This window comes from Rhineura floridana, chromosome 6 (assembly GCF_030035675.1).
Source record: "Rhineura floridana isolate rRhiFlo1 chromosome 6, rRhiFlo1.hap2, whole genome shotgun sequence".
In the NCBI taxonomy this organism is placed as follows: domain Eukaryota; kingdom Metazoa; phylum Chordata; class Lepidosauria; order Squamata; family Rhineuridae; genus Rhineura; species Rhineura floridana.
Window position 1 is genome coordinate 63,248,298 of NC_084485.1, and position 26,774 is coordinate 63,275,071.

Sequence of the window (26,774 nt, forward strand, 5' to 3'; positions counted from 1 at the left end):
ATTCCCACAGGATAAATTTACCTGTCACTATGCTGGGCAACAGGTTACTTGAAATAACAATTATTTTGCTTTGTTCCACATTATTCCTAGACTAGACTATCCTTTGCAGATAAGGCAAACAATGTGCCATTTAAATCCATCAAGTAGTGCCTTACTATATCTCCTCTTGCATAAACTGTTAGCACAGCACTCACAAAGGAAGCCACACTATGTTAATATTAGCAGCCCTATAATGAGTACTAGCTTTCCTGCAAGGAAACCCAGAAGTGAGTCGCTAATCAGACAGCTCTACAGCAGGCATACCACTAAAATAAAACAGTCTGAGAAAAGGTCATTGGATTAAAATATATCATTCACTGGTTCATTTTGTTGAAATCATGTATTAAATTTAGGAAGTTAGTGGGGAAAAGCAAGCTACTGAATTTTTCAGTATATTGTATTTTCACTGCCCAGAGAATGTTAATTTATTAGGCAATTTACAAATACATGCATACATATACACATACATAGAGTTATTCACTGTATGAATAACAGATGAACATTTGGAGCATTAGACTACAATTTTATTTCTCTCAAGAACAAAATGTCTTCAGGGTAATCTGTCAGAAACCACATACAAGTGGTGGGCGAAGCCAGTCACAAAAGTGTTCTGAAGTAATTAATTCTGAATAAAGACCACCCTGTATCAGATTTGACCATGGCTACCTCAGATTAGAATCCCCAGTTTCAGATCTGCTCAAAAGTAAACTTCACTGGGCTTGATGGGGTTAGGCTCAGAAGTAAATGCCACTGGGCTTGATAGGGTTAGGCTTAATAAATATACAGATTTTTGTATACAATTGATCAATACAGCTACTATTCTGGAAAACAAGTGAAAGTAATTCCTTTCTGACTAGTGTGCCCACCCACCTACCCACCCAAAGCCTATCACTTTGTTCTCTGACAGCTGCATTGAAACTTTTCCCCCTCAAGTCATACAACCAGGAAATTGTTTTTTAAATTATTTTATTTTTATCAGATAAAATATACTCTTTCCAATTGTTCTGAGACTACATAGAAAGAAGGAAGGGGTTAAAAGCCAGGAAAAACAAGCAGAATGTAAGAAACACTGATAAGATGGAAGAATGGAAAAGCTTCAGGTGGTGTCAGAGGCCACATAAAATGAAGTTGGGGCACAGGTTGCCTATCTGATTTAGACAATTGGGAAATCACATCTGTCTGGAGTATGGTGTTAGAAGCTGAGTGCCACCCAATTTGTGGTTGCTGTGAAAAAGGCAAATTCCACGCTGAGGATAATTAGGAAAGGGATCAAAAACAAAACTGCCAATAATACCTTTCCATGGTGTAATTACACTTTGAATTCTGTGTACAGTTCCATTACTGCAACACAAAGAAACAATATTGTACAGTTGGAAAGGGTGTGTAAAAGGGCAAGCAAATGTATTAATGGACTGGAGCAATTCTGCTATATGGAAAGGTTATAACATTTAGGGCAGTGTTTCCAAAAAATTTTTCCCCATGGACTACTTGAAAATCGCTTAGGGCCTTGGTGGGCCACTTAATGATTTTTCTGCCTATTGTAGCAACTGAAATGTGCTGTGCTAGATGCTGTACAGTTTTTAATTGTATTTTTATAGACATGCCATGAACCACCCGAATGAAGCTTGCAGAACACTTGACTGAAGCCCACAGACTACAGTTTGCGAACTCTGGTTTAGGACAATTGAATTTGGAAACAATGTGATAAAGTAGGGGGGCATGAAGGAGGCATATAAAGTTATGGATGGTGTGGAGAAAATGGACAGGGAAAGCTTTTTCTCCTCCTCTCATAATACTAGAATCCAGGGTCATCAAATGAATCTGAATAGTAGGATTCAAGACCAACAAAAGGAAGCACTCCACATAATGCACAGCGAAAGTACGGAATTCGCTTCTACAAAATGTAACTATGGGCAACCTACTTGGATGGCTTTGAAAGGGAATTAGACAAATTAATGGAGGATAAAGCTATCAAGAGCTACTAATCACAATTGTTATATATTAGCCTCAGCATGCCTCTAAATATTAGTTACTGGGGATCACAAACAGGAGAACTTAATTGCTGGATGAGGCTTCCCATAGGCATCCGGCAAGGCATCATGTGAACAGAATGCTGGACTAGATGGGCCTTTTATCTGATTTATCAGGGCTCTAACATTTTTATAGAGAGCCAGTGTGGTGTAGTGGTTAAGGTGTTGGACTATGACCTGGGAGACCAGGGTTCGAATCCCCACATAGCCATGAAGCTCACTGGGTGATCTTGAGCCAGTCACTGCCTCTCAACCTCATGAAATCCCTATTCATAGGGTCACCATAAGTCAGAATCGACTTGAAGGCAGTACATTTACATTTTTATGTTGTCAATCAACAGATCTGAATACCTCAGAGCTGGATTTATACATACAGAAACAAGGTTGTACAGGAGGATCCCACCGATTGTAGCCCTGGCATCGTATATTCATCTCTATGGTTTCATCAAGAAAAGAATACTTTGGATTGCACCGCACAGCAATGGCAATTCCACTTTCATATTGGGGTTGCAATGGGTACACATTCCCTTTCAGAATTAGTGGGGCACCACAAATGTCTGGAGAAACTGGAATGAGAAAAACAAAACTGCAGTATTTTAAAAAGCAAAGCTAATATACAGACATTATCTTAAAAGCCTGTGGTAACATTTAAGACATTACCATAATGTCATGTGCCTGAAAATTTGAGTAGAAGGTAAGATACAAAATGCAGTTTACTACGGATTACTTCATGGCCAAGTATATAAGCCCCAACTCTTCGAGTGTGATTGGAATGGCAACTGGGGAAAGGGAAAGCAACCATGTTCACCCTTCTGCCTTCCTCTGAGATCATAGAATCAGAATCGTAGAGTTGAAAGGGACCTATAAGGCCCCTTTCAAGCAAGAATCAATGCAAGAATCCTAATTAAAGCATAAAAGATGTTTACTTTCTGTGGCAATATACTGTCTGAAGAAGCTTAAATAGAAATGCTGCCCTGTGCGCCTGCTGGGAGGAAGGGCGGGATATAAATCAAATAATAAACAAACAAATAAAAAGCTATGTTCCTTGAAAGGGAATTCCACGACTGAGGGGACTCCACTGCATACATTCTATGCTCTCAACATCACAGTCAGCAGAGCCTGGGTGAAAGAGCTAAGAGCCTGAGAGGTAGGGACACATGGGAGAAAAAGGCCCCTACAATACAATCACACACCCTCTTGGGCTTTAACACAAAAAGCATCTTGAATTGAACTCACAATCAGTTCAGGCAAGCCTGCAGCAGCAGCAGCAGCAGCAACAGCCACACATAGAGCACAATAGTAGTCTGGCTATCCTGATCCAGAAGCTGCCTCAGCTGTCTTACCAGCCAAAGCTGGTAAAAGGCACTCGTAGCCATTGAGGTCACCTGGGCCTATAGCAACAAAGATGGATCCAGGAGGACCCCCAGACTATGAACCTGCTCCAACCCCATCTAAAGCAGGCAACTGACCAATTACCTGAATTCGGGAACCACTAACCCACAGCACCTCCATCATGCTAGGATTCAGTTTATTGGCCCTCATCCAGACCATCACTGAATCTGGGCACTGGTACAGGGCTTGCACGACCTCTCCCGATTTAGATGTGACAGAGAAATAGAGCTGAGTATCATCAGTGTACTGCTGATACTTCACGCCAAATCTCCTCATAACCGCTCCCAAGGGATTCATATAGATGTTAAACAGCACTGGAGCACCCCACAGCACAACTTCCAGGGGTCCAAAAGACAATAATCCAATGCTATTCTCTGAAAATGGCTCTGGAGATTGGAACCACTGTAAAACACTACCGCTGATACCCATCTCACCAAGTTGGCTCAGAAGGATACCATGGTCATTTGTATCAAAAGCCATTGAGAGATCAAGTAAGAATAAGAAGGTTGTACTCCCCCTGTCCTTGTCCTGATAAAATCCATCTGGGTGACTGTGACGCCCTTCCCTGGTTCTCCCTGTCAGGTTCCCACCTGCTTGTGGCTACTGCCTTTCACTAGGCACCACCAGGGATACCACCAGTCCGGACCGTCCTTTATATGGTTTCTCACTCTGCTCTAGCACAGATCTCACTAGATCCCCCTGCTAGGCAGCACCACCAATCACGTCCTATAACCAATACTCCCAGAGACTTTGCCTGAGTCTCTCTCTAGCTGGTTACTTTTGTGACTGCGTGCTTATGCTGTTCCCAACCCCCTTGTATCTTTACAGATAACGCATACAACTCTGGGTTGCTCTGGATACTTGAATTGTTATTATTCCTCCCTTCACCGTTGCCACCATTAGATACTGTTTCTGTTCAGCCTTAGTAATTACCTTGCCCTCCCTTCTGGTATGTATATCCCCCAGCCAAGGATCAGGCCTTTGGTAAACCAAATAAGTATTTATTAAATATCAGAAATAACAAGATTAGTTTTAGAATGTTTCACAAGCGTATGGTTTCATCTATTCCTGTTTTGTACTTGACTTATTATTAATCAGAACTCAAACTCCCTCTTTCTCCACACTCCTGACCTCCACCCTCAAACACCTCTTTCTCCACACTCCCAACATCCACCACCAGATTCAACTGTCATTCTTCCATTTATACTCCCAGCCATTCAAACGCTCAGCAAATCATCCAGCATTCTACTGCTCATGTACTCCCCCCTCCTCTTTCACTCCACTTACCATATGTCTTCTATATAAACAGCACTTACCATATTTACACTATAAGCAGGAACATCACAGTGACCAAGGCCGATTCAGTCCCATAACCAGGTGTGAATCCAGATTGGAATGGGTCATGACTGTTTCATCTAAGTGTACTTGCAGTTGCTGTGCCACAACCCTCTCAATCACCTTCCCTAAAAAGGGAGTATTTGCGACTGGGTGGCATTTATCACAAACCAGTGGGTCCAGGGTGGTTTTTTTCAGGAGTGGGCAGATCACTGCCTCTTTCAGGGTGCCTGGAAGCACTCCATCCCACAAATTTGCATTGACCACACCTGGATGCACTCGGTCGTACCTCTCACCAAGCTTTAATAAACCAAGAAGAAAAAGGGTCAAGAGGACACGTTGCTGGTCGCATTGTCACAAGCACTTTGCCCACATCATCAGGTCGCATCAACTGAAACTGATCCCAAAATGTTTCAGGAGATGTTGCACTTGACACTGCAATGGGAACTACAGTAGATGTGGATGGGGCATCAATATTGCTAAGGAGGCAAGCAACTTTACCGTCAAAGTGCCTTGCAGACAATTCACAGTGGGCCTCCAAATGGGATTGATGTCAACAGACTCCTGACAATATGAAGAAGCTCCACTGGATGGCTACTTGAGGATGCGATGGAGGCAGAGAAGTGGGCCTTCTTTGCCACCCTCACCACCCCACAGTAGGCACTCATGCCCAATCAGCCTTGCAGCACGTCTTTCGCAACTTGCATGCTAGCTGTCATCCGGCCTCTTTCATTGCCCTTTGTTCACTGGTGTACCAAGGTGCAAACTGGGTTCCACAGTGCTACAGAGGGCACTCAGGGGCAACCATGTTAAGAGTCCAACGTGTCTCATTCCACAGCGTGACAAGGGCTTCAACAGTGCCACCTGCTCTATCAACTGGAAACTTCCCCAGGGCATTCAGGAATCTAGTGGATTCCATTAGTCTCCAGGGGCAAAACATTTTAATCTGTCCATCACTTCTACAGGCTAGGATTGGAGTCGTAAATCTAAACTTCACCAGAAAGTGGTCTAACCATGACAATGTGGTGACATCCACCACCACCCAATCTCCAGAACACCCCTTCCTCCATCTGGAGCAAAAACAAAGTCGAGGTGTGCCCTGACCTGTGTGTCGGACCAGTGACAACTTGAGACAGCCCCATGGTTGTCATGGAGGCCATGAAGTCCCGAGCCAGAATACTTGAGGCAGCCTCAACATGGCCAGTGAAATCACCTAGGACTATTGTTCTGGGCTCCTTCAATACCACAGCCGAGATGGCCTCTGCAAGCTCAGTCAGAGAAGCTGCTGGGAAGCAGGGTGGACGGTACACCAGCAGCAACTCTAGTTTACTGTCTCCTTGGCCTGACACCAGGTACAGGCCCTCACAACCAGCTCCAAGACATTTTTGGTATTTTTTAAAATTAAAAGGTATTTTATTACTATTTATTTAATAATTATATTACTATAGTTATTTCCAATATTAATTTTAAGTATCAGCCCAAGTATCTTCATAGCTGTCATCCAGATCATCGTGTATAATTCCATTGCTGCATTCACCTTGGCAAGTGCAGGATGTTGTACACCTTCTGGACTTCACTGCACTTACAAGCATGACTACAACCTTTGGTGCATGTACATCTGATAAGATTTCGTACCATCTTAGATGCTAGAAGAGAGCCAGTGTGGTGTAATGGTTAAGGTGTTGGACTACAACCTGGGAGACCAGGGTTCGAATCCCCCACACAGACATGAAACTCACTGGGTGACCTTGGGCCAGTCACTGCCTCTCAGCCTCATGAAAACCCTATTCGTAGGATCACCATAAGTCGGAATCGACTTGAAGGCAGTACATACATAGGTGCTAGAGGAGTCCCTTGTGGCAGCTTGCAAGATGTGTAATCCTCTGTTGTGGATGAGAATATCTCCCAACCAAAATCCAGAGGGTCCATTGGAGATGAACTAATTAGATGGACAGATTTCCATCATGCTGTTTGGAGATGTACTTATTTATAGTATTACTGCAGTGCACTGGCTGTTGGAGGCAACTTAGAATGTGTTGGCATATTTGTTACTGTTTTGCTGGCCATATGCTTCCACAAAAAAGCTAGCAAGCCTTCTGTCAAAGTCTCCCCTTGGCTATATAGCTCAGCAACAAAGGTGTGACAATGTTTCATTACAACTGTTTTTTCTGAAGTGGGGTCACCAACAGCTTTAAGTGCCCCTTTAAACTGTTGGAGAATGTTCAGAATGCAGCCTTTACCAATTCCAGCAAAATATGAGGTTGAGTCACAACCAGTTAGAGTGAGGGCAGCTAGCATATCTGTTGGGTTATGATCTGTGACAACCAACAACATCCTTCCATTGTAATTGGTGTTAATATGCATTGGGTATATACGTGGTATGGAGGCAGCAGCAAGACATCAGAGTCATCACACCTTATTCATATCAGACAATTTGGGACATTTGCCACCTCCCGCAAGGCTGTGTACACAGTATTTTAAGTCAGCTTCCTTATATGTTGTTGATGGGCCCTATAATCCAACATTAACTTCCACTGGTGATAGTTCTGGACCAGTTAATATCTGCCTGTGGGTTTTGTTGGCATCAACATTCATTAGTCCATCAACAATCAATGTAATCAATTGTGTTTTGTCTTCATAGAGTTCAGTACCACTTCTCTTTTTGGTAGCAGAGAAGAGGGAGAGAGTTGATATTGCCTGGAATTTGCTCCGTCATTTCTTTTGTTTAGGAGCTTTGAAACTTTTCTCATAGTTTCTGTCAAACGTTACATGTATGACAGGAGTTTGTTTCAGTTCTCCCTGGCAGTTGTGCTGTGGGGTGCCCCAGGGTATCATCTTGTCCCCAAGTGCTGTTTAATGTCTATATGAAGCCCTTGGGAAAGGTCTTCAGGCGATTTGGGGTGAGGTGTCAGCAATACACTGATAGTATCCAGCTCTATTTCTCTGTAACATCTGAATCGGGAGAGGCCGTGCAAGCCCTGTACCAGTGCCCAGACTCAGTGATGGTCTGGATGAGGGCCAATAAACTGAATCCTAGCATGATGGAGGTGCTGTGTCTAGTGCCTAGACTTGGTGGTGGGCTGGATGTCCCGTCCAGAGCCGAAAGAATGGGGCTGGAGTGTGTTTGCAAGTAAATCTCGTTTTATTAGAGTAATAGATACATCAAAGGCATTGCGCTTCATAGGAAACCCTACGCTAACTCACTAGAGTCCCTAACTATACTCTAGACATGCTCTGCAGCGTGTGAAGGAAGTTGACTCAACGACCCCCCACTGGGAGTGGCAGGCTTATATAGGAAATGTTTTCGAACGTAATCTCTGACTCCTTCGTAATCCCTGTCTTTGCCCTGCCCGTTTCTCGTGGCGACGGGAACGAGGAGACAGGGGACGCGCCTCCAACGGCTCATCTGAAGACACCTGCTCCCGAGCAACGGGCTCGAGGTCAGGGGGTGGTGCCACACTGGAATCCTCCTGGGAACTGCTTGGTAAAGGAGGAGCTGGCACTGTCTCTGAAGCTTCCCCCCACAGGTCCTCTGCATCAACTGGGGGCGGTGCGCTCGGATCCTCGGAAAGGGCATTACTCGTGGGAACTGGCTGGACAGCAGGCTGCCCCCCTCCCGCACGATCCTGCTCAGACACAACAATCCCCAACTCTGCTTCTTCTGGCTGCGGAGGCGCCTGAAAGTCATGCCTCCCCCCTTCCTGTCCCTTCTGAGTTGGCTGCAGCGCAACATCATCTCCCCCTCCATGCTTTAACCCTTCCCACCCCTGAGGTCTAGGTTTCTCTGGATAAGCCTCATGGAATTCTCTCACCAAAGTCGGAGCGTGCACATTCTCCTCTGTTTCCCAGGAACGTTCAGTTGGATCATACCCCTTCCAATGAATCAGGTACTGAACACGCCCTCGGCCTTTTCGCGAGTCCAAAATCTGTTCTATTCATATTCCTCCTCCCCCTCTACCAACAACGGCGGTGCGGGCTCCACTCGCGGACGGTGAGGGTCGGGGGCAGCGTACTTGGTCAACAATGCCCTGTGGAAGACTGGGTGCATCTTGAAGGTGGGCGGCAATTTTAGTCTGTAAGCCACGGGGTTAATCTGAGCCTACACCTCAAAGGGCCCTACACACCGATCCTGCAGTTTACAACACCGGCCAGGCATAGCTAGGAAACGTGTAGAGATCCAGACCTGGTCTCCCACTCGTATGAGGTCTCCCTCTCTCCGATGCTGGTCAGCTGCACGTTTGTAATCCGCTTTGGCCTGTTCTAGTTGCTCTTGGAGTAGCTGTTGCATAGCGTGAAGTTCCTGCAAGTAATCCTCAGCGGCTGGGACTGAGAGACTGTCTTTTGGGGCAGGGAAGGCTCGGGGGTGGTAGCCAAAATTGGCGAAGAAAGGAGTCTGTTGCGTGTGTGAATGCACAGCATTATCATAGGCAAATTCTGCTAAATGCAGGTAGGACATCCAGTTGTCCTGCTGATACCCCACAAAACAACGTAAATATTGTTGCAACACTGCGTTGACCCTCTCGGACTGCCCATCCGTTTGGGGATGACGAGCAGACGACAGTCTCAGCTCACTTTGCAGCAACTTCCACAACGCTTGCCAAAAACGCGAGGTGAATTGTGTGCCCCGATCGGAAACCAGGCTGTCTGGCAGACCGTGCAGCCGATACACATTTTGCACATACAACTTGGCAGTGTCTTGAGCGCTTGGGAGCCCTACGCATGGAATGAAGTGAGCCATTTTCGAGAAGGCATCAACGACCACCAAAACTGTGGTTTTCCCCTGCGAAGGTGGAAGGTCTGTTATAAAATCCATAGTAATCATTCGCCAAGGTCCTCCTGGAGTAGGAAGGTGTTCCAGTAGCCCTGGTGGCTTCCCAGTGGCATGTTTAGCCCTCATGCAAGTGGGGCAAGAGCGAACGTAATGCTCTACATCCTTCTTCACCTTGGGCCACCAGAACTCCCGAGTGACAGCTTGAATGGTCTTAAAAACCCCAAAGTGGCCTGCCGTGGGGGCATCATGGCACTGACGTAGTACCCTCACTTGCAGTTCTCCGGAGAGCACATAAACAGCTTCCTGATGGTGCAGTATGCCATCTTTCCATATAAGGTCTTTCTGTTCTGCCTGGGGTGACGCGCCCTCTTCGACCCGCTGCTGCTGCATGAAAGGGTCCTGCTGTTGTGCTTCATGCACTTCAGCTTCCCAAGAATCTTGGCAGGCCCCTACTACTCCCCGCTCGGGAGGGATTATGTACTGTAATGGTCTTGGGGTGGGATCCCTCAGAAATTCTGGCTTCCTTGAGAGGGCATCAGCCCGCTTATTCTGTGCTTGGGAGATATAATGAATTTTGAAATGGAACCGTGGAAAGAACTGAGCCCAGCACACTTGCCTCTGATTGAGTTTACGGGCGGTATGAAGACTCTCTAGATTATGATGGTCCGTGCGCACCTCAATTTCATGCTGCGCCCCTTCCAGATGGTGTCTCCAGGCTTCAAAGGCATCTCTAATGGCTAATAGCTCCTTTTCCCACACAGTGTAGTTTTGTTCAGAGTCGGTTAACTTTCTGGAAAAGTAGGCACAAGGCATCAGTTCTCCCCCTTTCTGGGCCGGTTGCAAAAGAACCCCTCCGATCGCGACTTCCGACGCATCCGTCTCTACCACAAAAGGGAGCGCCGGGTCGGCATGCTGTAGTATGGGTTCGGTAGCAAACCTTCGCTTCAGGCTCTCGAAAGCCTCTTGTGCAGCTTCTGTCCATTGGAAAGGTCCTGAGCCCTTCAGGCAATCCGTGAGCGGTGCGGTCTGATGGGAGTAGTTGGCTATGAAACGATGGTAGTAATTCGCAAAGCCCAAGAAGCGTTGCAAATCCTTCTTGGGTCTTGTGGGGTTGCCACGTGAATACACAACGAACTTTTTCTGGGTCCATTTCTACTCCTGCTGGAGAGATCCGATACCCCAGAAAGTCCAACGTGGTTAGGTCAAACCCACACTTTTCCAGCTTCGCGTAAAGACGGTGTTCCCGTAACTTCTGCAGCATTGCACGCACATGCGAGTCGTGTTCCTCGGGAGTATTCGAATAAATCAGGATATCATCCAAATACACTATGATAAAGCGGTCCACAAAGTCCCGAAAGATGTCATTCATAAAATTTTGGAAGACTCCAGGTACTCCCAACAACCCGTATGGCATCACCAAATACTCAAACTGACCGTAACGGGTCTTAAACGCAGTCTTCCATTCATGACCTGCCTTAATCCTCACCAAGTTGTAAGCTCCTCTCAAGTCCAGTTTCGTGAAAATTTTGGCGGAACGTAACCTCTCCGACATTTCCCTAATGAGCAGCAGCGGGTAACTATTGGAGATAGTGAGCTGGTTTAGGGCTCAATAATCATTACAGGGACGGAGCTCCCCCCCTTTTTTCTTCACAAACAGCAGGGGTGCACCAGCTGGGGACTGTGAAGGGCGAATGAAGCCTTTCTTCAGATTGGCATCCAGAAACTCCCTTAACGCTGCCAACTCTGGTTCAGATAGAGAGTAGATCCGCCCAGCGGGAATGCGTCCCCCAGGCACCAAATCAATGGCACAATCATAGGGCCGGTAAGGAGGGAGTTGCTCTGCTTCCTTTTTATCGAAGACCTCCCGAAAACTCCCATACTTGGTGGGCAAAGTTATCTTCCTTGGGGGAGACGCCCCTGCCAACACCTGTGGCTCCTCTTCAGGCTGGCAATGTTGATGGCAGTACTTGGAGGTAAAAACCACCACAGCTTCATCCCAAAAGATTGTGGGGTTGTGCCTAACCAGCCAAGGCATACCCAACACCACCGGGAAATGCAGCAAGGACGCCACATAGAACGATAGGTCTTCCCGATGCCCAGGGACCTTCACTTCCATGGACCCAGTCACCCGAGTCACCCCCCCAGACTTCAGAGGCCGGCCATCTATAGTTTCCACTGCCAACGGCTGACTCAGTTCTCTTGTGGGAATAGCGTGGTGTAGCGCCAACTCTCGGTCTATGAAACAAGAGGATGCTCCGCTGTCGATCATAGCCTTGGCTGAGAAGCTCTTGCCTGAGGATAGGGTGATGCGAATGGGCAACAGAAGGGCCCCTTGGGAGGGAAGGGGTCGTAACGGAGGCTCAGTGTCTGTAGCACCCCCCAACTGTCTAACCTCTACGAGAGCTGGGAAGTGAAGTTTTCCGGCGGCTGGAATCTTCCAGTTTTGGCTGCACAATTTCTGGCGAGGTGTCCAGACTTTCCGCAATAGAGACACAGTCCTTCCCTCCGGCGTCTTTCCCTCTCCTCCTCTGTCAATCGCAGTCTAGCCCCCCCAATCTGCATGGGCTCCTCTCCCGAGACAGTAGGGATGCCAGGATGGGGCACGGGGCGCGCACGGGGCAGCAGAGCAGCAACCTGACTCCGTGAAGGCTCCGTTCTTCACTCCAACTTTCTTCCTTCTAAGCGGCTGTCTATCTGCAAACTCAGTTGAATCAAACCCCTCAGTGAGTCGGTGTGTGTGGAGCGCGCCAGTTCATCCAACACTTCTGGACTCAGTCCATTTCTGTAGAAGTACATCAAGGCTGGGTCATTGTACTCCGTCTCCTGAGTCAAAACACGAAAAGCATTCGTGTATTGCCCTACAGACCCCCTTCCCTGTCTCAGGGTCCCTAACTGGTGGGCAACTGTCTCCTTCCTCTGGGGGTCTCGGAACATGTCCCCCATTGCATTCTTGAAGGCGTCAAACTGGCGCAATATCTGGTCATTGTGAATCAAATACGGGGTGGCCCATTTTGCTGCTTCCCCTTCCCATAAACTGATGATGAACGCCACCTTCGCGTCATCAGTTGGCAACTCAGCTCTGCGCACTTGAATGTACAACTCACATTGGGCTAGAAACGTGGCAAACTGTTCACTCTGGCCCCAGTATCGCACAGGGAGCCCCACTGGAGACTTCAGAGGGGCTGCCGCCCCGGGGGGCGCAGGCTGGACTTGGGCGACCAAGGCATGGAGATTCTGGTTATCCACTTGCAAGGCTTGCGTTACGGCTCTGAGGTTTTGGTTCTCGGCTTGTAGGGCTTGCGTAGTCACTCGGAGGTTCTGGATCTCGGCATACAAAGCTTCCATGGTGATAGGTACTCCCCCTCTTGCTCCGTTCTGGTCCATGTCATCCGCCATGGGAACAGGTTCGAGTAGGGATGGTGGTTGAGTCAATCTGTCCCGTCCAGAGCCGAAAGAATGAGGCTGGAGTGTGTGTGCAAGTAAATCTCATTTTATTAGAGTAATAGATACATCAAAGGCATTGCGCTTCATAGGAAACCCTACGCTAACTCACTAGAGTCCCTAACTATACTCTAGACATGCTCTGCAGCGTGTGAAGGAAGTTGACTCAACGACCCCCCACTGGGAGCACAGGCTTATATAGGAAATGTTTTCGAACGTAATCTCTGACTCCTTCGTAATCCCTGTCTTTGCCCTGTCCGTTTCTTGCGGCGACGGGAACGAGGAGACAGGGGACGCGCCTCCAACAGCTCATCTGAAGACACCTGCTCCCAAGCAACGGGCTCGAGGTCAGGGGGCGGTGCCACACTGGAATCCTCCTGGGAACTGCTTGGTAAAGGAGGAGCTGGCACTGTCTCTGAAGCTTCCCCCCACAAGTCCTCTGCATCAACTGGGGGCGGTGCGCTCGGATCCTCGGAAAGGACATTACTCGTGGGAACTGGCTGGAGAGCAGGCTGCCCCCCTCCCGCACGATGCTGCTCAGACACAACAATCCCCAACTCGGCTTCTTCTGGCTGTGGAGGTGCCTGAAAGTCATGCCTCCCCCCTTCCTGTCCCTTCTGAGTTGGCTGCAGCGCAACACTGGATGAGGGCCAACAAACTGTGTCTGAATTCTAGCAAGATGGAGGTGCTATAGGTTGGCGGTGCCTGAGTTTGGATAATTGGTCAGTTGCCTGCTTTGGATGGGGTCGTACTTTCTTAAAGAGCAGATTCGTAGTCTAGGGGTGCTCCCGGATCCATCCTTGATGCTAGAGGCTCAGGTGATCTCAGTGGCTAGGAGTGCCTTTTACCAACTTCAGCTAGTAAGACAGTGTGGCCATTTCTGGACCAGGATAGCCTGACCACTGTTGCCCGTGCACTGGCAACCTCCAGGCTGGATTATGTGCTATATGTGGGGCTCCCCTTGAGGTTGGTCCAGAAGCTGCAGCTGGTGCAAAATGTGGCAGGATGACTGCTCACTGGGGCAGGGTATCACCAACAGGTCACCCCGCTGCTGAAAGAATTGCACTAGCTACCCATTAGCTACTGGGCCGCATTCAAGGTTCTGGTTTTGATGTACAAAGCCTTATATAGCTTGGGACCAGGATACCTTAAAGATCGCCTTACCCCTTATATACCCAGACAATCACTGCACTTTGCAGGCGAGGGCCTCCTGTAGATACCATTTTATCAGGAGGTCTGTTCCTCACAACATAGGAAGTGGATCTTTAGTGTAGTGGCACCTACGCTTTGGAATTCCCTCCCCTTAAATATCAGACAAGCACCATATGTGTTATCTTTTCAGGACCTACTGAAGATCTTCCTCTTTCAACAAGCCTTTTAAGTAGAGACATTATCCCAGTCTGTGTCTGTGTTGGAATGACTGTTTAAGATGTTTTTAAAACTCTATTTTAAAATATGTTTTTAAAGATCTTTTGTTTTAATATATTTGAAAGTCTGTTTTTAAGATGTTTTACAGTGTTTTTAGGGTGTTGTTTGCCGCCCTGGGCTCTTTCTGGGAGGAAGGACGGGATATATATTTAGCCAACTAACTGACAATGACAACAACAACAACAATAATACCATTACTTTATATGCACTCAAGTACATTTGCACAGTAGCTGAATACACTGGCCATGACACACACACCCAGCATGCCACAGCGATTAAGAATAATTGTGTGAGGTAAAGAATGGATCATTCTTGTGATGGCAGCTTTTCCTTTGAGCACACTCTTAGGTGTCTGCCACATATTACCATCTTTATGGAAGAGAGCAGTAGGCACTGGGGTAAGTTCATGACTATTACATCATCCATGTTGATGTCTCAAGATGATGTCAGCAATCCTATTCTACGAGCATAAATTAAAGTATGATCCACAACCACTTTGTGATTACCTGCTACACCCAGCTCCACGGATTTGGTGACTGCCATTATTGTTTCAGGTGTTTTTTGGTAATAGGTCCATGAAAACCAAAGGGCCAGTTGCTCACAAATTCATTGTACTGACTATTCCCTACAGCTACTGCATCGTACACACTTAATAAGCAATCTTTCAGAATTTGGCCTCCGACTATGTTTATTAAACCATTAACTGGGTGACTGCTGTCATCAAATGGATCTATACATGTGGTTAAATAATCCCAGATATTAATCTGATCTGCACAGTCAGCCTTGATATGTGGATCAGCCTCTTCCTTGTGATAGGACACAACATTATCAACATTCCCTTCCTACATGTCTCTAGATCTTTTAAAATTTGACCAAAAATGTATTGTGACAGAGCCCAAACAGCCAAAGTCTTTGGTTCCAGAGTGAATCTAATCATGCCCCCAGAGCCATGACTATATTGCATGTATGTTGTCTCAATAAACTGATCAGTCCATAGCCCATTCCAAACACGTTTCTTGTGCCTGACTTTGTGTTCACCCACCATGAACTTTATAAATAGCGTTTGATCAAGTTTTTGCATAGTTTTCAAGTAGCAGAATCCATACCGTGGTTAGCTGACATGCCCTGCAGCAAAGAAATATGGGAACATTGACTCTACTGCATATAAATGCAGTAACCAATCATCTTCTCTCTCAGCACAAATGAAATTCATCATTATATTTTTATATTTTATATTTACATAATATATTTTTATAAGTACAATCATCAAAATTATATAAGTACAGTATAAAAACCTTATATAATGTGAAATGAAATATTGTGACATTTTCCCAAGGTTTAAAGAGTCCCACTCTTTAAACCTTGGGTTTAAATGTAATACTATGCTTTAATTTGGATTCCTGCATTGAGCAGGGGGTTGGACTCAATGGCCTTATAGGCCCCTCCCAACTCTACAATTCTATGATTCTATGAATATTACTATCAAGGTTTAAAATTAAATCTTTGGGTTTAACCTTGGGTTTTAAACTTTGATTTTAAAATCAATGTTTAGATGTAATATTGTGAACTTTCCCCAAGATTTAGAATGGCTCTCTTCAGATTTGGATTCAGCACTTCAAACCCATATAAGAAAAAAAAAAGATGAAAAGCAAAGTTCAGCCTGCTCTCCCCCAGACTATAGTGACCACCTTCTCAAGAACCTTGCCCAGGAAGGCAACATTTGTAATGTCATGATAGTTATTTAAGTTTTCTGGATTCAGGGAAGCTTTCTTAAGGAGTGTCCTTACACTGCCTGCTACCTTTAGGCATGCAGGGACCACTCCCTCTCACAGAGAGGCATTAATCACCTCCCTGGCCCAGCTGGCTAGCCCCTCCTTTTTACCTTTAATCAGCAATGAGGGACATGGATCTAGAGTACATGTGGTCACCTGCACTGATCCAACCCACCTTTCTACAGCCTTTGGGAATCCAGAGAATGCACTCTCTGTGTATATGTGTGTGTAACACAAAAATGATAGGTGAGGAAAGGGTTACGCATTCCCTCCTTCCACTGCACACTAATTACATTACATACTAATGCATGTCAACAGGGTCCCAGTAATGTTTTTATAAAATAGTGCTCTAGGTGAGAGGGCATTTAGAAAGGGGGTGGGAATATATAACCCTTTCCTCAACTGTTGTTTCTGTTTTCCCATTCTCTCTCTCTCACTTGTACATGCGCACACACAGACACTGGCTTTCTCTCTGTATTATTTATTGTTTATTATATTTATTTGACACCCCGCACCACGGTCTGGATCCCAATAGCACCAGGTTTCCTGAGAGCATGACCGCCTGAGTCCCCCACTGCTAGAGCTGGGACTATGGAGCCCTCAACCAGCAGTCCAGTTACTGAGTGGTCCCTGGATTGTCCCTGAATAAGGGTCGTCCCCTTGGAGCAGCTCTGTTTTCTGCTGGGCTTTGCTGTTGGGGTGCTGTTGCAAAGGCTGTACTAGATTCTTGCCTTGGAAGAAGACGTGCCTAATACTATGCTCCCTTTTAGCTATATATTATTCAGCTCCTCTATTACCATAAATACATTGACTCTGCTTTTTGACTGTATATTACCTACAAATATTACCAAGTTGCCTGAGCTACATGATTACTCTGCACTTATGGTTGTCTCTGTTTCTGCCATTATTTCCTGTTCCACCCTGGCTCCTGGCTTCCAACTCTTCCATTCTCTATTAGTGTCCTGCTAGGCTATAATCTGACTTGGCTGAAGTTGCAGCACTATCAGCAGCCTCACCTGAGTTCCACCTTTGGATTACTTTGTGCCTTGGATTTCTTGATTTTCTCCTCCTAGTACTGCTGGATTCCAGATATTACTTCCCTATGTGATATTATCTTCTGCCCTCCCTCCCAGTGGTAAATACATGAAAAACTATTAAACCAGTTGTTTTCAGTTTTGTGCTGCTTCTCCTTCTGCATTAGTGCGCCAATATTAAACTAATGTTTAAGCTACTGTGGCACAACTGATTCTCTGAATTTGGCCAAGATCCCCACGACACGCTTTACAATTTTTATATCATGTCATTTCTCTATGTTTAAATGGCTTCTAATTGTTGAATAAGGAAACATAAATGGTAATCAAATGCTTTAAAAAAATCTTACTCTTTTTGCAGGATGGCACATTGGGGAGCCAGGTATCGTTCTCCACACACTGAATGAAATAACTTCCAATCATAAAGTATCCATTTTTACATTCAAATGTAATATTGTTGCCATAGGTATAGGAATCTTTAAAATCACTTAATTTTATTCCATCTTGAACTACTGGATCTGTACATGTAACAACTGAAAATGGAAAGTAACATTAAAAAGCAAAATTCCTTAAAACAGAATCCTTACGTTTCACTTTCTTACAAGATGGTGTATTACCTCCTGAACTTTACTAAAGATTAATCTCCTCCTAGTTGTTAATCCATATATATGAAAAGGAGACCAAAATATTTAATTTATGTAATTATTAAGTTACATCTTTCCTCTAGAAGGAACTAAAAGTTAGTTCAAACTTTGCAGGCACAAGGAAGACATTATTTGAACTAAGTATTATTTCCTATCACATGGTCTTTTCAAAAACCATTGCCATCCTAGTCCAAAGATATGAGTTGTCTGTGTTATAAATAAAAAACAGTCAATACTGCTTAGTTTTTTTAAAACAATCAAGCAGTATATAATTGTTAAATAAATAAAAACACTTATTTTTGTAAATTGCTTATTTACAATCAAGCAGTATATAAATTTTGATAAATAACAGTGTCACAGCTGTCATTTTAATATTCACATTGGGTATTGGGTCTAGCACCATTTATAACTAGTGGATGTAGTTTTCCATTAACCATTCTGTATATAGTATTTGCAATAAAAAACAAACTTGGCAATGTCATTTAAAATTCTCATTTGCTTAAATCAGTATAACCTTACTTCAATATAATCACCTAAAGGAATAGACTGTAAGGGTCAAAGTGCATGTTATGTTCAACACAGTTTAAAAGATGTGCTTAGAACTAGCCACTTTCTAATTATTTTTTTTTTAAAAGCAGTTTTATGGAGCCTCAGTTCATATCAGGTTTGTGGTGTGGGTGGATGGATGGCTTAACTCTTTCATCCCCACACCATTTTCCTACTGAAAATCCCCTCCCCAACTTGTCTTTTCCACAAAAGGTGCTATAGGTAGTAAACCACCCAGGAAATGGTGGCTGGGGGAATAGCACTCCTATTACCGAGTTATCATAGTCCCTGGAGGTACTGTTGGACTGCATCGAAGACATGATGAAAAAAGGGTGCTGTTATCTTAAGGCCTTTTCAGACAAGTCCTTTTCCATTTGTGGAATACACTGTATTTTTGTAATGGCTATGGAGGATCAGAGGTCTCTAAAATTAATCCATCTGGACTAATTCAAGGAGGGATCCAAATATCTTTGCTTTAATTAGCACGTGAACTGTTGAGAAATTACACATTCCTGGCAATCAAACAGTTCCTGGGAAAATACAATTATCTCTCCACCAAGCACTGTCATGTAACCATGCTTATACAGCAGCACCAGAAGTGATGAGATACATTAACTTTGGGGGGAGTCATGTGATGTAAATATGTATTGGATGTGCTTTAACTGTATGAAGTGGATCTCCCCAGCATCTTTCCACCCACAAATAAAACCTTTAATTCTTTCTCTGGTTCCTTGCCTCCAGACCTTAATTGATTACACTGCTGCTATAAGCAACTTCAACAGGTGTGTTTGGCAGCGAGGACAGGTCGGGACTTTGTCCCATTCCTGTTCCACAGCCGGCCCCCTCCAACCCACTACACACACGCAGCAGGGCGAAGGAGGCGGCAGGAGGGGAGGATATTGCTGTGGCCTCCGCTGTATGGATGTGCCCAGGGAACTCCTGCCTCCTCCTTTTCCGTGGTAGTGGGGGTGGTGAAGATGACGGAGGGCAAGGGAAGGAGTTTACACGGGTTGGAAGGCAGTTGCGACCCCAGGAATTGCTATTTTGACTTCAAATCACCCAGCCTAGGGAGGAATTAGATGTTGTGCTTGGTTCTTGGGTTTTCAACCCCCTCCCAGAGGTGATGGATTAGTTCAGGTTTCAAAAGAGGAGGGGGGCAAATTAGTTGCAAAGCGTTAGAAAGGGATGAAGAATTGTGCCCTTTCTCTCGCTCTTAAAAAAAGAGGCTTCAGAAGTTTGTGAGATCTTCCTGCTTTCTTCCCCCCTCTGATTCCCTCCCCCCCCCCATGCATCTGAAAGTATTCCTGACACAAAGCATTATAATTTGCAAACACAGAAGGAAAATGGTTGGGTGCTTCTTGCCTCGGTTTGTTATATGAGCAACAGATTATTAAAGCAACGTCTTCCTTCTCTGTCAAAGTCTGCCCAGACAAAATTGGTCTCTCTCTCTCCCTCCCATTGACAAACTTAGACTGAACACAATGGAACTTACTTCTGAGTAGACACGTATTGGATTGCAGCCTTCACGTGCTGCCTGTGGGGAATGGATGCTGTTGGTGTGGGAGGAGTGAGTGAGGAAGCAATTTTCTCAGCTAGGAAGGCAGCAACACCAACACGTTAAAGCTAACTTGGTTTACTTGGGAGTAAGCCTCATTGCTTACAGTGGGGCTTGCTTATGAATAAACATGCAAATAATTTGGTTGTATGATACTATAGCACATTTATCTAGATAAAATAGGTTGTTAATTTCTTCCTTTGGCTGGATTGTATGATTAGATTAGAGATAAGAAAAATGATAGTTAAAGAATGATAGTTAAAGAATTCATGTAAGTTAAGGTCATTTTATTATTCTAGGCACATAACTGTTATGAGCATGGGCGGGTTGGAATGGATGATTTATATGGGTCACCTTTCCAGCCTCTGATTTGGAATCCTGTGCCTTGGAATGAGGAACTCTCTGCTGGTCAAATGAGTCTTTTGTTAACCAAATAGATTGGCCAGGTAAGATAATGGGCCGATCAGTTGCCTAGCAAGGCCCCTTTTGTCATTTTAAACTCTACAGGAGAGCCTTCCCCCCACTCCTGGCAGCTAGCAGAAGAGTTGTGCTTGTAGTTTTAGTGTGTCTAGAGATTTTGCTCTGGCTGCAGGCAGGCAGACAGGCTGGCTCGCTGCATCATGGCCATAGGATGCCCCTGCACCCAGATGGAAAAGCTGGTTATTAGACTGCTGATGCCTTGAACCCCTCCATTCTGAAGCTCAGGTTGGAATGTGTGTAAATAAACAAACCATATTTCATAAAGACACCGCAGTCTCCGCTGACCTTCTTCCCAAAGAAAACCAAACCCCGGATGAGCTCAGGGACCCCTGAAATCTCACCGCTCGGAGATTGGGGGAGGTGCACAACATAACCTTGGGGTGGAGAAGGCATGCAAGGATCTTTCAACAAATGCGCTTGTACATCTACAATGTGCTTTTTAAAAAGTTCCTTCATGAAAATAGCCTTTAAATGGGAAGGGCCGTAGCTCCGTGGCAGAACATCTGTTTTCCGTGCAGAAGATCCCAGGTTGAATTCCTGGCATCTCCAGGTGGGTCTGGGAGAGACTCCTGCCTGAAACTGGATTGCTGCTGCCAATCAGTGTAGACAGTATTGAGCAAGATGGACTCAGTATAAGGCAGTTTCCTGTCTTCCTGTCTATCTTCCTAGACTTGCTTAACTTCTTTCTTTAATATACTGAGAAAGAGTTGTCTCCAAAAAAATAATAAAAGTTACCTGTAGTAGTCTCATCTGACAAAGGCAAGCAGGCCTACACAGTCTATGACCAACAAAGCCTGCATCATGGGTTTTCCCCCCCTTTATTGCTATAGTTTTCCAAGTCAGTGATACAGGCCCCAATGAGTGTCAGTGGTATAATTTTAGAAGGGGGTATGGCATGACTCACAAAGAGACCACGTCTCAGTTTGCTACTACACTACTGAACTTCAAATATACCCAACTGCATTTCCCTTTTTAAAAAACCAGCAACATGCCAGGAGACTAAACAACAGGGTTTTCATACACTATACTACCTCTCCTCTCCCATAGTAAAATGAGTATAGCAACACTGGGCTACTTTGCTGGGCTGGTGTAACTCACATTCTCTTAGCCATAGCCCTGCCCCCTGGAATATGTGTATAATAACGATGGACTTTTATCTGCAGGTATTTTTTCAATATTTACAAACTTGAAACTTGGGAGGAGATCACTTTTTTTGTATGAAATAGCACTTCAGTTAGAAAGACAATGAACTTTGTTATCTTTTCTTTTTGGGGGGACACTCCTGTGCAATCACAACTACACTAAAAACCTGCGTAAAACCCTTAATTGTTTTCTATGGTTCAACAACTGCCTTTCCATCAGGGAATGGACCAGAAAGTTACTTCTCTGGCCTTCTCCTAAGCACCAATCACTGTTAGGACTTTCATTGATTAAGGCTGCAATCCAATACACACTTGGATTGTCTTCAAGTCTATCCCGATTTATGGCAACCCTATGAATAGGGTTTTCACAGTAACTGGCATTCAGAGGGTGTTTACCATTGGCTTCCTCTGAGGCTGAGAGGCAGTGATTGGCCCAAGGTCACCCAGTGAACTTCATGGCTGTGTGGGGATTCGAACCCTGGTCTCCCAGGTCATAGTCCCACACCTTAACCACTACACCACACTGGCTCTCCAATACACACTTACCTGGGAGTAAGTCCCATTGGACCCAATGGAGCTTACTTCTGGGTAGAAATTTATTGGATTGCAGCCTTAAACAGTAAAAGGCAGGAGTCAATTGGTTTCTCACAAACTAGGCAAAATAATGCCTTGACATTTTGCTTCTTATCTTGTATTCTACAAAGGCTACAAACTTTTAAACAAAAAACAACTGGCAATATGAGGATTATGGCTTATCTGTAGATAATAACTGCCCCCCTTGCTTCTACACCCCTGGACACCAGTGGGTGGAATTTTGTATCACTTGGGGAAGTGATGAATGTGGAACAATAAATGTATTTAGATAATGCAGAAAATTATATCGCTTAACAGTTTGGAAAGTTTAAAATAATTATTCAGTGGAAATATGTAAGAGGGAAAAGGGAAGAAGTACAGCAGTGCAATTTCCTAACAAGTCAACATGGTTTTTAATAAACATCATGAAGGAAAAAATGGTATATAAAAAAACCATAACCTTTGCATTTGGGGGGTTTGCTGCTCCACAGTGGTCTATTATAACGATCAATATCACAAACGATAGAGGGTTCTCCAATGAGCGAGAAAGCCTCCCTGCAGCTGTATTTTATCACAATTCCGTAAGAGTAAGGTTTCCCGGTCCCATTGTGGGATCCATCAAGAATGTCTGGAGGGACCTTACATGCAACTCCTAGGAAAAGATTGAATAATTCAGCAAAAAGGCAAAACTGTCATGGAACAATTATAAGCTGTTGAAAAGTCCGCAATATATCATGCAACTATTGATACTTTAAACATATTTATTTCAAAGCGATATGCTTTAAATGATTCTTCAGTTAAATTTATTTTGTGTTTCACCAAAATTGGACAAAGTCGTCATAAGAGAGGCTCACTGGGAGGGGGGGTTTACCAGTAGTTGTGATTCTTTGACTGGTTCTCTGTGGAGTCACACATACAGAAATGCATCTGCAGTTCTGCCCAGACTACAAACAGGATCTTCTGGAAAGCTCCAAGATAGGAGGCAATGAAATTCACTCCACATCCAGGCTTATTTTTCTGGTGTATTAACATACATTGAGCTAGAATTTCTTGTTTCTGATGTTAACAGGGAACTCTGGTTTAATACAAGGCAGGATCTTCATGTTGAAACTGATGCACAACACAAATGGGATCCTGTGCAAGTTTGCTGAGAATGGATTGATCATTTGCATGCTTATTGAGCTCAATGGGATTTACTCCTATGCAATCATGCCTAGGATAGGAAAAACTGACCATGGGGGAGGAGGAGGGGGCAGGGGAAGGAGCATATTCGAGGGGGAAAGGAAGGGGGAGGGGAGGGCAGGTTTGATCATTTGCATGCTTATAGAGTTCAATGGCATTTACTTCCATGCAATCATGCTTAAGATAGGTAAAATTGACCATGTGGAGGAAGGAGAGGGGGAGGGGAGGAAGGGGAAGGAGAGGATTGGAAGGGGATGGGAATGGGGATGGAGTGGTAAAGGAAGGGGAGGGAAGGGGCAAGAGGGAGGTGACAGAAGGGAGGAGAAGGTGGGTTTGATCATTTGTATACTTTTTGAGTTCAATAGGATTTATTTTTGTGCAATCATGTTTGAAAATGGAAAATGGAAATGGACTACTTTCAGGTGCAATCCTCTACTGTATATCCTTACCTGGGAATAAGCCCCCATTGAACACAGTGAGACAAACTTCCAAGTAAACATGTATAGGACTGTACTGTTAATCTCAAAAAGATTGTTCAACATTTGTAAAGAATTTCAGCTACTTACGCATACAACGTGCGGGTTGATGTTGCCACCTAACCTCTGTTCCACTAAGTATACAGTGGTTGCTACGCCGCCCAATTAATCTGTACCTAAATGTACAGGATCAAAAGCAAAATTAAAGCATCTTAGAGAAGTTGGGATCTGATGTGCTACTAACAGAATGAAAAACTAGGATTTCTCTTTCCACAGAAGCTTTTGTAAGCATATTTACAGGAAAAGCCAAATTACAAAAGGAAGAAGAATCACAAAGAGGAATAGATTGTCTAATAGTTGTAAAAAATGCACAAATGGAGTCACCATGGACAATGTGTGTGCCTCTCCCAGCTCTGGGGAGCATTCCTTCCCTTCTTTCTGTCTCAAGAGAATGAGGGTATAGTCACCAGAGCAAAGTGTTTCCATTGGCCACATCTGGAGGGGGAATGGGTTGATCTGCCAATCAGTTGTGAAATCTGAAGCTGAATTTTTTAAAAAACGCACTCAAGCAGCTCCCACCAGGTTTTACAATAAAAAAGCATGGGGTTTAACTAGTGTTGTGTGCCCCTGTTTTCAGAAGATAGAGGTGGAGATGCACTGGAACCAGCAGAACAGTGAGTGTGTTTCTACCCCGAGGTGACAATGATGGGAGCACAAGCAGGTTTTGAGATTTGCTATTGTTTTGATACTTAGCATGAACTCTATGACATGAATTAAAGTATGTTGTTTTTATGTGCCTTCAAGTTGATTACGACTTATGGCGACCCTATGAATCAGCGACCTCCAATAGCATCTGTCATGAACTAAAGTATACTTTATATACTTATATATATTGTGAATTAAATTATACCTGCTATATATTTTCTCATATGTATCAATGCCTAAACACCTCTATGGACTTATATATTCATGCCATTTATTATTGGTACTGATTCTGCACTACTATGCAGTTACTATATTATTCTATCACTGTATTCACATTTATAATTATATCTTGACAACATATACAGTAGGGCCCCGCTTTTCAGCACCCTGCTTTTTGGCGTTCCGCTAATACGGCAGCACCAGCAGGGCGATCAGCTGTAGCGTGGGGAGCTCCAGCTGCCACTCTACAGCAGACAGCAATCAGTTGGAGCGCACAAGCTCCCCACGCTAGAGCTGATCGCTGTCAGCTGTAACATGTGGAGCTCTCACACTACAGCTGATTGCTGTCAGCTGGTGCAAGGTGTCTGGAGCTCCCCGCGCTACAGCTGATCTCACGCTACAGCTGATTGCTGTCAGCTGGTGCAAGGTGTCTGGAGCTCCCCGCGCTACAGCTGATCTCACGCTACAGCTGATCGCTGTCATGGAGCGTGGCAGCTGGAATACAGTAGGGCCCCACTTTCTGGCGGTTTTTGCCTGGGACGTAACCTGCTGTATGAGTGGGCTGTATAAGAAAGGCTCTTATTGCTACATCGTTATCATAAATATTGGCTCTAGAGGGTGGGGTGGGAACTAGGGTTGAATTTATTTTGCTGTATTACCTATGTTAAGTTTTTGTATAACAATAAAAGGTTATAAAAAGAAAGAAAGGCTCTTAGTATTGAAAATATCAGAAACACAGTGTTTGATAGCCAGGAATGTTTATAACTTTCTCCATCTTGTTTGAAAACAAAGCGCTCTGTCTGTTACATTGCTTGTATGTACTATGGAACCAGCTAGCTACCCAACGCCACTGACGACAGAGCGGTCTATGTTAATGATAACATGTAGAGAATGTGTGAGTGTGAATAAATTTTTCTTTCTGTGGCTTATGGCTGAAACTGGAGGCTTGGAGGTGCTGAAGATTATGAGGCAACAACTACTGGAGGGTATTTGGAATACATCAACCATAAACAAATGTTATAATTCTTATGTAAGTCTGAGTACCCAAAAAGAGATCCTGTAACCAGCACCCTTGATAGGCACCAAGCAGGTATGAGAAAAGGAGATGCAGTCCTGAGAACACAGATGTGCCAGCTGACTGACTGATGAGATACCAGGGCTCAGTGATTATATCAAACGAACATCAAAACATCATCTGACTATAAAGATGCCCCAGCTTCACCAGAAGACTTGAGAAGTTTTCTACCACAGCCTACCACCTGAGACTCCATAAGCATGCTTCTTCTCTTTCTCCAAGTCTCTTTTCCCTCACTGCAGTAACTGGCTGGCCCCCGGTTACTTGCATGATTGTGTGTGAATATGAAAGATCAGGACGATTAGGCATATCTAATTTTGCATTTTATCGTTCCTGTAGTGGGTGACTCACAACAGCACCTCTAGCTGTGTCAATTGGACATCTTTCAATAAACTTTTTAAAACTTTTTATCTTGGTGTGGTCCCAACACTCCTTCTGCTCATTCCCACTATCTCCCAGGAGAGGCTTTGGGTTTATTGGTAAGACCTAATTCCCTGACACTACATGTCATCTAGAGGTATGGATACTGAAGAGGCAAAATTTTGGTGGGACTGAATACCAGTGATCTTATCTTTGCTGTTAGGAGGAGGAGAGGGAATGCCAGGTTGACCTCCATTTTACTCACTTTCTGGTCCAATCACAGTACAGATTCAACAAAGACTTTTAGTTGCAAACTGGAAGCATGAACACTGAGAAACTGAATACTCCCAAAACTGAAGAAGTAAGCAGTAATGTAGTGACGCATTCAGAATTGCAGGGTCCCTTCATAACAGTCACAGCCACGCCCCCTTCTATTATACAGCCTTTTAAGATTATAGAATAATCTGGCCAAACTTGAATACTGTTTTCTGCTTCTCTATCATGTCATCATTTGATGGTCTTTTCTCACTGTCAGAGATATTTCATAAATTACTAAATTCAGACTTCCCGGAAGGAGT

General features: G+C 44.5%; 1 protein-coding gene across 1 annotated transcript in view; it reads right to left on the minus strand.

Annotated features, from left to right (window-relative positions):
- Positions 1 to 26,774, minus strand: part of CR1 (complement C3b/C4b receptor 1 (Knops blood group)) — a 296,948-nt gene that overhangs the window by 18,453 nt on the left and 251,721 nt on the right. Inside the window, exons 48-51 of the mRNA XM_061630611.1 lie at positions 23,928 to 24,013; positions 22,640 to 22,831; positions 17,590 to 17,772; positions 2,444 to 2,635 (exon numbers count right to left, since the gene is read on the minus strand). Of these exons, the coding sequence (XP_061486595.1) occupies positions 2,444 to 2,635; positions 17,590 to 17,772; positions 22,640 to 22,831; positions 23,928 to 24,013 (653 nt within the window). The remainder of the gene's footprint in view (positions 1 to 2,443; positions 2,636 to 17,589; positions 17,773 to 22,639; positions 22,832 to 23,927; positions 24,014 to 26,774) is intronic.